At 42.4% G+C, this 15,827-nt stretch overlaps 1 protein-coding gene and 1 long non-coding RNA gene across 2 annotated transcripts in view; one reads left to right on the forward strand and one right to left on the reverse strand.

The window, feature by feature from the left end:
• Nucleotides 1–295: 295 nt before the first annotated feature.
• Nucleotides 296–15,827, reverse strand: part of PRRC1 (proline rich coiled-coil 1) — a 48,518-nt gene continuing 32,986 nt past the window's right edge. The window contains exons 8-9 of the mRNA XM_040622517.1: nt 9,647–9,749; nt 296–3,507 (exon numbers count right to left, since the gene is read on the reverse strand). Of these exons, the coding sequence (XP_040478451.1) occupies nt 3,298–3,507; nt 9,647–9,749 (313 nt within the window). The 3' untranslated portion in view covers nt 296–3,297. The remainder of the gene's footprint in view (nt 3,508–9,646; nt 9,750–15,827) is intronic.
• On the forward strand, nt 3,200–6,786 carry LOC103670517. Its single transcript, XR_570580.2, has 3 exons — nt 3,200–3,286; nt 5,983–6,105; nt 6,707–6,786. It is a non-coding gene; the product is annotated as an uncharacterized LOC103670517 (long non-coding RNA).

Here is a 15,827-nt window from a genome sequence, read left to right on the forward strand (position 1 = left end):
ATTAAACTCCCCGGTCAAAACATCTCAGGCACACAGGCCGTAACTTCTTGCCCATCGGTTCCATCTCCACAGTATCCTCTGCCCTAAGTGTTCTGAGTTCTCCGAACATGAAGTTAGCGATTCTGGTATATTTGAATTGTTACCATTGCACTTGGAAGATGTGTTTTAAGTAGCTATTCTGTAAGTATTGTTGGCAGCTAGTAGCCTTTGAGACAATTAAAGTAATAGAATATACTTCTAATAGAATATTAATAGGATTTAGCATTTAAAAAAATCACTTTACAACTTTGGGAAATAAATTGAGGTATTATTTATTTATGACATATTTACATACTTACAAAACTGTTTTTATCCAATACATCATCCTGCATAGTATCTTAAGAATGAACATCATATTCTGGGAGTAAAAATTCAAGTTCCTTAATAATTTATGCATAACCCAGCATCTTTTAGATCACAAAATACCATCAATTTGGCTTCAGAGAACACAAATACCTGTTGAGAATTTTTTGTAGTCAAGGAACAAAGTAAATTCAACATAAAGTAATAAGTTGACCCTGAGTGTATCACTAATCTGCATAATTTTTGAATACATGCTATCATACTTTCCTTAAACTTACCAGTATACTACCATTTGGTTTAAATTCAGTCATCTCGATCTTCCACCTCATTAATCCTTAAGATAAAAAGGAACAAAGAAAGGGGAAGTAATTAAGAGTCAAGGAGGAGAAAACTAGAACTGCCTGAAGCTTTCCAACGGTGGCACAGCCCTGGTGCAGGCTTAGTAGCTAGCCAAGGGTCTTGGATGGAGTCCTCGGAGTTCCTTCTGTCGCCTGAGGCTGATGTTACATTACTCTTGCTGCATTTTTCCTGTTGTCTTTCACACTGCTTACTTACAACAAAAAAGTGTACAAGCCAAGAAAACTCACTAAGTGATTCCTGGAGCACTTCAGAAGAACAAAGTATCACAGACACGACCACACCAACAGTGGTGTTAGAGACTGGTTTTCCTGAGAAGCTTGAGGGACAAAAAAAAGCAAAGAGCACCCCCCCCCCAGTCTGACTCTCCCTCAAAAATGCTAGTGTCCGTAGGAAATGAGCAGGAAGGGGTGGCTGGGTGACTGGTGAGGGGAAATGTGGCCTCGGACCGAGGGCTCGCGTATCTCATGCCAACACTCACTACAGGCCTGCCCGGCTCAAGCCGCCATGGCGCGTACAAGGTAATGAGTTACTTTTCTTGCCCCTCATACAACAAAGAAATCTAAAGATGAAAAAATAAGCATGAGGTGGGGAAAACTGAGCGTGTGGAGTCAGTCATGCTTGGATGACTTTCAGCGGTAACTGGGGGCCAAAAAAAGCATGAGAGGCCAAAACCGGATTGTGGGTTTATCTTTTCCATGTGCCCTTCCCTAACCCTCCTCGCCCACTCACACTGTTCCAAAGAGCAGAAGGTTCAGCAAATGACCAGGGGCGGGAAAATGACCTGGTTTCATAGAAGCCACAGACTACTGAACAGTTTTGAGGACTGTGGAAAAATGGTCCTCCAAGGGCATGTCCATGTTTGAAAGCAGACATTTTTTTAAGGATCTCTACAATTCTAACGGGAGAGAAGTGGCAGATCGGCACCTGCATATTCCAAGTACAGGCATCCTTCATCCCTAATTGTGATTTGTCGCCACGCCAATGCCGTGATAAAATACTGTTAGAAAAGTGTAGCTTTTTAAAAATGATAAAAGCAAGTGGTACAGAAAGGCTTCTCTTTTTTATTAATCAGATGAAGAAAACATAGAAAAGTGTTGCACAAATAGCAATGAAAGAGGGGAGAAAAGCATTCTAGCCCTATTATGCCACAGCAACTGGTTACAGGTCTCTTCTCCCCCTACATTTAATGACGAACAAGTCTGAATTTCACCATGTAATCATACGGTGCTTGGAAATGAACATATAGTCATGTAAATGATGCTTCTTGTCCTCAGGTAAAAAAGCAAAAATCAAGTAAGTACTCAAAGTGATACAGAGCAAACGTTATCTGTAGTGACGGCGCAGGATAAGAGCTTCGACACCCTTTGTAAGATTGCGCTGACTTACAGCTGAAGAACTGTATAGACGAGTAAATAAAAATTAAATTACATTTGTGTAAGAAACTATCTTCAAAAAGTTATAGGAACTTGCATATGTAGAGTCCAAAGTATAAGACAAACTGTTTCAATTTTGACTTATATAAATCCAAAAATGCTAAAATATATTATTTGGGGTTGTGGGGTGGGAGAAGCTTTCACTAAATACAAACACGATGGACTAGATAAACCAGGTCGAATATTAAACAGTTTCACAGAAAACTTCCATAAAGAGTAAAGGCAGAACGGCACCAAGTTAGAGAAGCATGTTTAAGGCAAACTAAATATTAAGTAACCTTAATTAAGAGAGACCTACAATCCCATAAATAACAAAGTAATTCCTCTGAAAAATTTCTGTACGACACTTGAGAATATATGAGTGGAAGCAGAAATAATGGCCACTGTCAGAGTTTACTTGGAAATATTGAATAGTATATAAAAATAACAAATGCTTCTGATTTAAAATACACTCAAATCACGGGCCGCTTCGTTGTCAGGCAGCAATGGAAAATAAAACCTACTACTGCAAGTTTGAGTCTAAATCTGTGAAATGCCAAAACTTATTTTGAAAAAAACCTTTCTTCTTCTTTTTTTAGATTATATGTGTACAGGTGTGTATGTACATGATAATCAAAAAAAGCAAAGAGAAACCCCCTTATTTTGGCCCACGTAAAAAGTATGCATAGAAACGCGCACCATCTCCCTGCAAGGAGGGGTCTGAGGGTCAACAGTTGAGCACACAGCTCCGCGTCAGACCTGCGATCACCTGCACACACAGAAAGCATCAAAGACTAACAAGAAAGGGAGAAATCAGGAAATAAACATGTTCTTCTATGAGCTGCATCTTCTTAAACAACAAAATAATCAAGTACATATCCTTAAGTTAAATGTCCTAGCACACGAATTTGCACCTTACAAATTTAGTATATCAAATTGTCCTATAAAAATATTTATATATTTTCTGAGAACTGCAGTACGTGAAATGACACGATCACAGCAAGGATCTGGTTTTTTTCAGCTACTGGAATGACACCGTGCCTTTCTAGGGAAGATCGAGTGCAGCCTACAGGCGGACTCTCCAGACCGCCGCACCCACTGGAGCTCCGCACTTGGGGACGGGACAAAGTCTCTGCCGCCACGCTGCAAGCGAAGAGGTCTCCGTGCCCTGGGTGAGTGTCCGTCACACGGTCCTCGGGGGCAGGCGCTGCTTGTACATGCCGGCCACGGCTTTGGCCGCGCTGTAGATCATCTGCCGGCGAGACATGCCGGTGAACGTCAGGTGCCAGTCAGTCCGCGTCACGTTCACTAGGCTCTTTTCCAGGACTTCACCCACCGTCACCAAAAGGCCTGACCACCTCAGACTGTAGTCCTGGGGCGTGAGGCTTTGAGCCTAGGGAAAAAGGAAACTGCGTGTGATTTATATTGCATTGAAAAAAATGACTGGCCCTAGCTCTCAGTGACCTCCCCAAGTCTGTCTCTGACATTTAGTACGGACGACAAGCCCCAAGAAACAGAGCTACACGGGCAGCGCTCTGACGGGGCAGGACTACGACACACACCTCCTCTGTTCAGTGTCCACAGTGAGCTCATTTTGTGGTTCACATGTCCTCTCAGTCTACGGACGCCACCTAACAGCGCTCACTGTGCAAGAGTTTAGGTTCCAGTCGAGTCCACGCTGCTTCAGGTTAAGGGGAAGAGGAGTGCTGAGAGCGGCACCTCCACCCCTAAGCCTTCCCGTCCTTTTCCACTGTCCCTCCGTGTCCTCTTCGGAGCCTTCCCGTCACCTGAAGTGCTGACATCTTGACCTATACGTTGTCTAGTTCATTAGGCGTCTGAGGTTCTAATGTCTGCTCAGTAGGTCTGATTTTTGTGATTTTTTCAGCACACATATTCTAATTAGCTAACAGTTAACAGCATGGTAGTTATTTCTAGCAAACACATTTCAACTCTGTTGAAATCCTTCTTTCTCTTTTAATATATTTGTGTCTGAACTGCGTAAATTGATGAGCTATTGCTTGAACCATCAGGCCGTTTGTGGGATAAACCAATCTTGGCCAGGCTGTTCTGTTCATAATACTGTAATTTACAATGAAAAATACACACACCTGACCCTTGAACAATGTAGAGGTTAGGGAGAGTGACCACCTGGTATAGTTGAAAATTCACAGTATAACTTCTGACTCCCCCAGAACTTAATTACTAATAGTCTACTGTTGACCAGACACCTTACTGGTAAGTCAAGTAACACCCCCTCTGTATGTTATATGTATTATATACCATATTCTTAAAGTCAGCTAAGCTACAGAAAAAAGGTTAAGAGAAACTACCAAGTACTTTAAAAAGTCTGCTTATAAATGGACCTGTGCACTTCAAACCCGTGTTGTTCAAAGGTCAGTTTTATCTGGTCTTCCTACTCCCTTCCAGCTCCAGGGCAGGGAGAGAAGCTGCAAGTTGACTAAATAACCGATGGCCAATGATGGAAGCACTCATAACTATACGATGAAGCATCCATAAAAAACCCCAAAATGATGGAGCTGGGAGAGCTTCTGGGCTGGTGAACATGTGGAGACACAGGGCGGGTGGTGGGCGAGGGGGCACATGTCAACTCTGCGCCCTCTCCCGGGATCTTGACGTCTCCTCTCCTCCAGCTGGCTCTTCCTGAGTCCTACCTTCTTATAACACACAAGCAACCTAGTGAGCAGAGAGGCTTCCTGAGAAGGGGGCTGTCCAAACCAATCTGTAGAACCAGTTTGTCAGTGAGACTTGTCACCGACATCTGCAAGGGGCAGGGGGCAGTTCTGTAGGACGAAGTTCTGATTCTCTGGGACTGGACACTATCTCCAGGTAGGGAGTCAGAATTGCAATGAAATGTCTGACAGCAGCTGGTATCCTAAAATTTCTCGGTGGGGTGGAAAAAGCTCGCCCACATACAGAACTGGGTCTGAAACCTCAATAGTTGGTGTCAGAAGAGGTATTTGGCAGAACAGCCCTGGCTTGTTGCAATGCGTAGCTTACGAAGAGCAGGGAGGAAAGGAGGAGGGCTGCGGAACCTTCGGTTGCTGGGTGGCCACGTGGTCACTGCTGGATCGGAGCAGCATCTGGGCTGCACCGTCACTAAAGGGGAAACTGGAGATGGACTGTCTCCTGGAAAGCTGGTTTACTGAATACATAAAGAAATGCAGAAAAAGGCAACAGAGTCCAACACCTGACTGTTGTTAAAGTCAAAGTCAATGCTGAGTCTGGCCTTGAAGCTTGATAGTTAGGGACACAAGTTGATGGAATTACAGTAAAATTTGTAAGGAAACTGTTAGGTGTGAACAGGCCAGGTGTGAAGTGGTCTTCTTTTACCTGACTGTATTTTGGGGATGGACGCTGCAGTCTGACTGGGGAAAGCTTCCCCAAACCAGTACTGTAAAATCGAAAGGGTGAAAATATGCCCTTCACGATTAACTGGACAAGCTATCTGAGAACCAGGAAGACTGGGCCCACACAGTGTGGAAAAGAAGCGGGTATGCTAGCCAAGACTAATTCTCTGTGCCATAGCCCGCCGTGGAGCATAGACTGAGGCTCGTGGCAAAAATCTGAGTGTGTCCGGCGACCTCTACTGGGACTTTGGAGTAGAATATTTCCATTTGGGGGGCACTTACTAGTAGACATTATTAAAGCAAGCCCTTTCACTGAAGGACATAAAATGATTTCGAAATGTGAAACACCCATAATGTCTAGGATGGTGTTGGAGAAACGCCCTAATAGGGATGGCAGTGCCCAGGAAAGTTCCGTAAGTGGTTCCGGCAGTGGTTTACATACAGGGTCATGATGCCTACCTAGAGAGACAGTCATGAGCAAGGGACCTCTTTTTCTCTAGGACTCACTTTGAGGCCATGAGAAAAGCTGTGAGAACCAACGGCCGTGCAGACAGTGCCCTGTGAACAACTCTCAGCTGAACCACACAGAGCTGGCTGCCTGGTTTGTGGACGGCGGTTCCAAGGTGAGTGGACATCAGTGTATCTGAAAGGCCACCCCCGCCCCCCGACGGAAGAAGGTGGAAAACAAATCAGCTCTGTGTGCTGAAATGCACCTATTTTCTCAGCAGTGACAGAAAAAATGCCCTAGGTTTCAGTTTTTACCGACTCCGAGGCAGTGGCCAAATGGTCAGCCAAGAAGGCATAATGGGAACATGATGTATTAGAACGATGGCCATACAGGGCACAGCCCTGTGGAAATCACTCTGAGAATTTGAGGGGTACAGTGAAGTAGGACACGGTCCCACCAGAACTTCCTTCCAGGTTTGGAAGGTGAGTGGAAGGGACAAGCAGATATCCCTTAGGTGGCCACCTGGGTCCACGATAAAAGAACCAGAGTAGAAGATATCGCACCAATCTTCAGAGCAAGGACCACGCCTGACAGCTCATGTCTGCTTTGATAGAGAATCAAACTGGCAACTGAAACCCTGGTCGTCGCCAGTGCGGCAGATCCCTCTGTTTTGCTGTGGATCTGGGGCGGGGGGGTGGCAAAGGGTGACGGTAATGACTGTGCAATTCTGGCAAAGGGAGGTGGCGGCTGATCCAGTGACTTTTTTCCTTCCCCAGATCACTTCCACTGTTCATCCCCCTATTTGGTGTTGCAAATACAGAAGTGGGAACAGGGATGATTCCTAAGCATGAAACGGTCAGTCTGTTTTTATGTTCTACTTCCTAAGGGCTGGGCGGGGGGGCAGGAACTGGGGTAACAGAGCAGGCAGCCCCACGGCCTGTGGCACAGCCAGCTCACTACAGCCACGCGTCCTTCAGGCCCACCTCGCTTGAGCGTGCTTTGCACAGACTGCATCTTTTATGGAGACTTATGGCGACAGAGCTGCCACAGAGCTTTCCAACAGCCTTCGTTCCCTTTTTGTCACATCCAGAGTATTTCAGACTTTTTCATTATTTATTACAGTGATCTGTGGTAGAATTTTTAGCAAGAACATTTTTTAATTAAAATGTGAACTTGTTAAAAAAAATATGCCATTTCAGACTGTAGCGTAAACCTAACTTTTCTATGCTCGGAGAAACAGAAAAACGCATTTGCCATACTTTACTGTGACAGTCGCTTTATGTCCGTGGTCTGGCCCCACAGCTGCGGCGTCTGAGCTGTGCCTGTAGTTCGGCGCGTCTGTCACCTTCTGCCCTGTCTGCACGGAAGCGGACCGAGTGGGGAGGCACTTGCTGGGCTAGAAGTGCCTCCTCTAACACACACCAACATAGGCTAATGGTTACGTGCCTCCCAAAGGTTGAGAAGTTTGGGTACAAATGGAACAAAGGATCAACTGTAGCTGTGGGTAAAGGATTGAATCATGGGTTATATAATGAGGGAAACTGAATGTTACACTAACACCTCAAAAGAGGCTCAGGCTAAGAGATGACACAGTCTCAGTTACTCCACCTGTGTGCAAGGGTGAAGCGTTTTAGGGACCTGACAAAACAGAAAAGGCGGCTGGCTGCAAAGCTGAGTGGCCTCTCCCTGGGACACATTCTGGCAGGGTGTGATGACAGACTGGATAGGTAGCAATTACTGACTTGATGTGCAAGTTATCTTTTGGCCTTTTTATTTTGCTAGAAGGAATCTGTGTCTGAAGACCAGAGGTGGAGTGTAATGCTGTGGTTTATAATAAGGAATAACATATTTGGTCGTGGACCCTGGTTTGTGGCACAGTGCTTCTAACCTTGTAATTTTTTAAGCAGTGAGAAGGATAAAGGTGTCTTTTGTTAATGAGGTGACATCCCTAAGGATGGGGATGGGTACGAGGGAAGGGCACCACGTGATTTAGAGGGCTGGAACTTGCCATCTCTCTCTCCCCAACAACTCGGGGCCGGGGGGTGGGGGGGGTTTCCAGCATGGCCGAGGGTCTGGAGGTTGATCCAGTCAGGCCTACGTAAGTAACAAACTTCTATAAAACCCCTGAAGGGTGGGGTTGGGAGAGGTTCTGAGTTAAGGAACAACACAGACTTGCAAATGACAAAGGGTTCAGAAGGCATGGAAGCTCTGTCCCCCTATCTTGCCCTATGCATCTCTTCCAACTGGTTGTTCCCGAGTTATCTATAATCCAGAGAGTAAGCCTGTTTGAGTTCTATGAGCTGCTCCAGCAAATTAACTGAATCCTGGTTTACAGCCGAACAGCTCACAACCTGGACTTGTGAGTGATGTCTGTCTGAAGTGGGTGGCGGGGGAGACCATCTTAAATCTGTAGGATCTGATGCTATCTGTAGGTATACAGGATCAGAATTGAGTTGAAATGCACGACACCCAGCTAGTGTTGGAAAATTGCTTGGTGGCATGGGGTGGGGGGGCAAACCCCCCATATTGTAATTGGTTCTAGAACCCTTTGTAATGTTCTTGTAATACAATTCAAAATTCTATTAATTATACCAATGATTTTGACATTTGGCTCTGAAGTATATTGTAATTTTTGGGGGGGTGGTTTGGTTAGTCTCATAAAATAGCAAGCGTCATCAAAATTTTCAGAACGGAAGAAACTGACAATATTTGCTGTCTCTGAAGTCCAAAAGTCAGGTTCATGTGGTTCATTCAACCTAATACTTGAATCAACTATGGCAATTTTTATTTTCCTAGAAAATCAGCCACTTCATCTAATTTCTTAACAGTATTCACAGAAAATCACCTTCATACTAGGATGAGTTTAATGCTACCATCTATCAATTTTTCTGAACTTCTGAGAGGAAATTATAAAGACTAAGTAAAAGGTTTGATAAAATTTAAAAATTCCGAGCATGAATTCTTCCTCCTCACGGAAACTGTAAAGCCCTAAGACAGCCACCGGTTGCTTTCAGGGATTCTATAAACATAAAAGCCAAATTTATACATGAGAACATACATGGATTTTCTTGGGAGAGAATCCAGTAGCTTTTATCAGCTTCTCAAACGCCTAAAGACCCAAATAACTTTAAGAGAAAGTTTTGAAATGACATTTGACAATGTACGTAAGAACAAACTTGATGAAACAGGAAGACAGGAAAACAGCAACAAAATGTCGTTTTAGATGGGAGTGCTAAGGCTGCCACGTAAACCTACATTTACATTCTATTTTGTTCAAGAAAGGATGACAGGTAAGGAACTGATCATTAAACATTGTGCTTCCATTCTTCTAAGTACGTTTTCAACAAACCTAAAGACATGTGCCTTTCATGGAAGGTTTCCAAACAGGTTTCCACTTGAGATGGAAGTACTAGGGGAACCGAAACGGTAGATGACGAAAGGCTAACCTACCACCAGCAGAACCGGTAAACCATTCTTCTGCTCTTACAGTAGTGAACATAAAGAGAGGAAACAGTGATGAAGCCTGTCATGTAGTATACCTTTTCAAAAACAGCTGGAAAAGAAACGGAGGAAAGTACTCACGTGAAAGAAATTGGAAACCGAAAGGCCAAGAGGAAAGAAGCTGCGAACTCAGGAAGGTAGCCTCACATAAACTTGTATTCTGAAAGCAGCAGTTCAAGTGTCTCTGCAGAATAACGACACAGGAGAGAACGAACCTGTTGCACGAATTCCAAAGGCACTGGTGTGGCCTGTGTAAACGTCTCTAGGTGAATGCCGTGGACGGGGTCTTCCACTATCAGACAGCCGATGTCAAACCACCTGCAACAGAACGGATGCGGACGACTTACTTACTTATGTGCCCAATAACACTGACACCCCAAGAAACCACCAGGATCATTCAGATAAAACAGAGTTCAAAAAGGAAATGTTTTTTCTAATCATAAAAAGTATATATAAAATTACCAGTTGGCTTAATTCCAAGAGGGAGGACAACAAACAAGAAAAAACAAGTGAAACTTAAAGTTTTTCTCGCTGAGATGGAGGGAAAAGGATTCAAAAAAGCAACAGATAGTTACTCATCTGAATATGCAAATACTTTATCACCAGTAACTTTTTCAAAATGTCACTTGCTAAAATACAGGAAATTTTATTTTACCATCTCTATGGTTACTACAGCCCACTTGCAAAGTTACGAGCAAATTAAATAAGCACATTCAGAGGAAATAACATATCTTGTCCTTATTCTTGATAATGTCTTTGAAAACAGTTCATGAAATCAAAACTTTCTTCCATTTACTCAAATTATAAAAATACATTTTATAATTGCCTAAGTCATCTGTAACACCACCAACTTTTAGATAACCAGAATTATGCAACCACCAGATGCCATGAAATCATGAGTTTGGATATATAGAGCAAAAAAAGTTCAGTCTATTTTTAAAAATATGTAGATCTAATGAAATGTGACAAAATACGAAATGAATTAGGTAACTTCTATCTACATATTCAAAGAAACAGCAAAGTAAAATATAACAGTTTGCTGAGGATTAAAATGGTAACAGGTAATGGCTGTAGTATTCATACCCTAAAAGTTGGTTTCAAATAAACATTAAATAAGGATATGAATTTTATCTGGCACACTGATCAGTCAGTAACGTGTGTATAATGCAGAGAGTAGAGAACAATCATGGTGATTCAGCGATCAGGCCTGGACTTCCTGAAAAGCAGACACACTGAAGGTAAAAGTCCCTTCTGTGATGCTGGTGAATACGTGTTAGAAGAACTCTAAGGTCCTCTTTGTTATCTGAGATTCGATCGTGCTCTCGACCGAGTCTGCAGGGATATATCCCACTCAGGAGCTACACCTGCAACCAGGGTTACGCCCATGAAAACCTCTTCTGTTTCCTTCCCTAGCGCTGCTGGCTGTGGAAACACTGGGCTCTCCTCCTGTCCTTCAACTCCACAGGGACACTCCACCCCACATTCATAGACAGTCACTGAGGCTCTGTCTCCGTCCCTTCCTTCCCCTCGCCGGGCAGCTGCTGAAACAACATGGACTTGACCGATCCCATAGGGCTGCCACTTTAAAAAAGGGCTTAAGAAGAACTGTGGTTCCAAGATACTTGGATTTCATTTACCAGCAAAAACCTCAAAACAGAATGTGCGAACTGCCACTCTGTTTTACAAAAGATAGATCATCTACCACCACCAGCCAATTCTCAGAAAAAAAGGACATTTTAACACACAGAACACAAGATATTTCCACTTGCCTGGTTCACCTCAGAATAAGGACAGTCCATGCTTACACAGGCTTTTGTCAGGTAAGGTACACGTCGTGTTAGTTTTTCTCATGTGGCATGGACTGATGCAGGACTCAAAGACAGGTCTGTCCTAGCTCTATTCTTTGTTAGGGCTAGACACATTTGGGATCTCTTCTTTTGGCTGTCTGACTCCCTTGATCAGTCTCAGTCATAAGCATGCTATCGACTTGATCTTCTGTGCACTTATTTCCCTAAGGACCACAGCAGACAGAAGTAGCCAAAGCAGGACCATCAAGTAGTGATGGATCCTGGCTTTGCTCTCCATTCCCATGTCCTCCCTCTCTGTTCCTCTGCACCTTCCCATCCTCTCCTCTTTAATCCATACTAGAAACCAGCACCGGATTTCCTACTACTACAGTTTACCCCTGAACAACGGGGGGAAAAGGTAAGAAACCACAGGAAGAAAAAATACACTTACAGTACTGTACTGTACCAGAAAAATCTACACAAGTGGATCTGTGCAGTTCAAATCCATGCTTTTCAAGAGTCAACTGTGTTTACTACTATCCCTAATCTTCAAAATATGCTACCGTACTTGCTATAAGGTATTTGGTAGGAAAAATACCCCATACCCCATCTAGGTACAATGGGACAGCTGCTGGCAGACCAGTGCTCCCAACGAAAAGCTGGAGGAGGTAAACAAGTCCTGCCTCTGAAGGCAGCAAAGAGCTGCAGAAGGCAGGAGGACAAAACGGAGTAACGCTGGGGATGGGGAAGCTTTCGGAGTGAGGTGAAGACCTTCAGCGGGACCTGAGTGCCACCCGGCCTGAACTCAGCAGGTAGACTAGAAGTGAAGGAAACCCATCGCTGACATCTCCCAAAGGGTAGGGAAACGGTTAGAATGTTCCCCGGGGTGGTAGGTGCTCAGGAACACCATTATTTATGTTCCCCTTCCACCCGGACAACGCAGACAGGAGCAGAGTCGGGATATTCTAGCCGGCCGGCTGCCTCAGTGACCCCTGTGCCCCCAGTGCACACGCACCAGCTCGAGCCATCCCGCCAAAGCGGCCCCAGCGGGACGCCCCAAACACACACCAACTGCACAGGGAACATCCCTACAAAAGGCCACCCTTCCAAGACTGGGAGAGGTAAGTGTTTAACTTAAATCACAAAGCCAAAATAAGGAGAAAGAAATATGCTTACTTGAAACAGAGATTCAGTCCACTGAATAAAGAGTGCATAAATATCAAAAATATAAAAAAGAGCCAATAGGACTTAAACACAATTAAGTGAAATGACAAATACACTAGAGGGAATCAGCAGCAAAATAGAGGATGCGGCAGAACGGGTGTCTAAAGCAACCAGCTGAAGAGCAAAAAGAAAAAAAAATATGTTAAACGGTCTCTGGGACATTAACCGTACCATCTCTCTCTCTATATATATACACACACACACTCCCATTATAGGGATCCCAGAAAAGAGAAAGGAGGTGAAAAGTTCCCTAACCTGGGGAAGGACACAGATCCAGGTCCAAGAATCACAACCCAAAGTAAGTTGAACCCAAGGAGGTTCACACCAAGAAACATAAAATCAAAAATTAAAGAGACTCTTAAAGACATCAAGAGGTAAGCACCTAGTTAAATACAACGGAAACCCCATGAAGCTACCAGCAGATTACAGAACAGAAGGGACTGGCGTGATCTATTCGAAGTAGAGAAAAAACCTACAATCAGGAAGACTCGACCTGTAAGGTCACATTCACCACTGAAGAAGAGGTGAGTAACTCATCACCATTAAACCAACCACCCTTTTAAGAAATGTTCAAAAGACTTTTCTAAGAAGAAAAGGCCATGCCTAGAGGTGAAAACTAGAAAAGGGAAACATTTCACAGGTAAGAAAGAAGATCACTTACACAGCTATTGTAAACACGAAAAGGCAAAAGTAGTAAATTATATCTAAGAGACGGACAAAATAAAAAGGTGTAAAATATGACATCATATACATAAAAGGTAGAGGGATGAGTAAAGTGCTTTCGGAATGTAACTGAACTTAACACATCATCGACTGCATAATTTACAATGTTATACAGGAATCTCACGGTAACTGCAAAACAATGAAATGGTAGTGAAGTGCATACCTAACAATAATTACTTCATATGTAAATGTAATACTCCACTCAATCAAAAGACACAGGATGACTGGATAGAACAAGACCCATCTATATGCGGCCTAAAAGACACTCACCACATACCTACAGACACAGAGACTTTTAAATGAAAGGATGGAAAAAGAGATTTCATGCACATGGAAGCAGGACATGTAGCAGACCAAACTGAAACAAAGACTATATAAGGGGATCAATCCAACGAGAGAACAATGGCAATTATCTATGTACCCAATATCGGAACATCTAAATACGTAAAACAAATATTAGCAGATCTCAAGGCAGAAAGTGAAGGTAGAACAGTAACATTAAGGGACTTTGCCGCCCACTTATATCAATGGATAGATCATCCAGACAAAATCTGTAAGGAAACGGTGGCTTTCAACCAGATGGATTTAATACATCTATATACAACACTCCTTCCAAACCAACTGAAGATGATAACACTCTTGTCAATAGCAAATGGAATGTTCCCAGGATAAATCATGTTAGGCCAAAAACAAGTCTCAATAAATGCCAGAGAATAAAATCCTATCAAACACCTTTTCCTACCATAAGGCTATCAAACTGGAAATCAATTACAAGGAAGACAAAAACTGGGAAAAACACCAACCATGGAGGCCAAACAATATGCTACTTACTAAGCCAAAGGGTCAAGAGAGAAATCAAAAAATCCTGGGACACGGCAAAAGCAGTTCTAAAGGCCTACCTCAACTACAAAGTTCAACCGTACAACCTAATGGACCTAGGAAAAGAACAAACAAAGCTCAAAGAGCATGGAAGGAAAAGAATCAAGAGCTACTTCTTTGAAACAATAAAATCGATTAACCTTTAGGCAGACTAATCAAGGGTCAAAATCAGAAAAGAAAGAGAAGCAATGTGACAAAAATTCAAGAGATACTTATGAATACTATGACAAATATGCCACCAAACTAGACAACCTGGAAGAAATTTATACCTTCCAAAAAGCATACAAGACTGAATCAGGAAGAAATAGAAAATGTGAACAGACTAATTACTAGTAACAAAACAAAGTAATCAAAAAGCCCCCAACAAACAAAAATCCAGGCAGTTTCACAAGAAAATTCTGAGTACTTATCTTTCTCAAACTATTCAAAAACACGGAAGGAAAACTTACAAATTATTCCACAAGGCCAGCACTACCCTGATAGCAAAATCAGACAAAAACACTACAAAAAGTTATATCCCTGATGAACACAGATGCAAAAATCCTCAAAACATTAGCAAACCAAATTCAACAATACATTAAAATAATCACAATCAAGTGCAAATTATTCCAGGGACGCAAGAATGATTCTACATTTCCAAATCAACGTGATTCATCACATTAACAAAACCAGGGATAAAAACCATACGATCATTTCAGTAAATGCAGAAAGAGCACGTGATAAAATTCAACATCCATTCATAATAAGAATTCCCAACAAAGTGGGTTTATGGGGAACACACCTCCACATAATAAAGACCATATCTGACAAACATACAAGTAACATAAAAATGATGAAAAACAAAGATTTTTCTCTAAGATGGAGACAAAGATGTCCACTCATTCATCATAGCACAGAAAGTTCTGGCCACAGAAATCAAACAGGAGACAATAAATAAAAGGCATCCAAACTGGGTAAGGAAGAAGCCAAACTGCCAATAGTGAAAGCGGATATGATACTATGTATAGAAAAACTTAAACTCAGTGAAGTTGCATGATACAAAATCAACACATGGAAATCTGGTATATTTCTGTATACTAATAACGAAGTAGCAGAAAGACAAATTAAGAAAACAATCCCATTTACAAGTGCATCAAATGAATAAAATAACTAGGAATGTATTTACGAAAGAAGGTGAAAGACCTGTACTCTTAAAACTGTAAGACAATGAAGAAAACCTGAAGGTGACACAAATGAAAAGCTATTCCATGCGTATGGATTAGTAAAGTCAATAGCATTAAAATATTCACACTACCCAAAACAATCCACAGATTCAATGCGTCCCTATCAAAATACTGGTAATATTTTTCACAGAACTAGAGCAAATAATACTAAAATTTAATGTATAAAATCACAAAGACCTTGAAAAGCCAAAGCAATCTGGAAAAGGAAGAACCAACCTAAAGGTATTACAATGCAAGATTTCAAGCCATAGTACTCAAAAGATGAGGATACTGATACATACGGATCCATAAAACAGTGCCGAGAACCCAGAAATAAACTGACACTTACACGGCCAATCTAGTACAAAACTGGCAGGAATATACAAATGGGGAAAAAAGTTTTCAATAAATGGTACTGGGAAAACTGCACCACGTTCTAACACTAGTCACAAACTCAAAATGGACCTAACTGTAAGATCTGAACCCATACAACTCCTAAAACAAAAGACAGCAATCTCTTAAACATCAGCCTTACTTTCTTTCTAAATGTATCTCCTCACACAAGCAAAACAAAAGCAAAA

Source organism: Ursus maritimus, unplaced genomic scaffold (assembly GCF_017311325.1).
Source record: "Ursus maritimus isolate PB19 unplaced genomic scaffold, ASM1731132v1 scaffold_5, whole genome shotgun sequence".
NCBI lineage: Eukaryota > Metazoa > Chordata > Mammalia > Carnivora > Ursidae > Ursus > Ursus maritimus.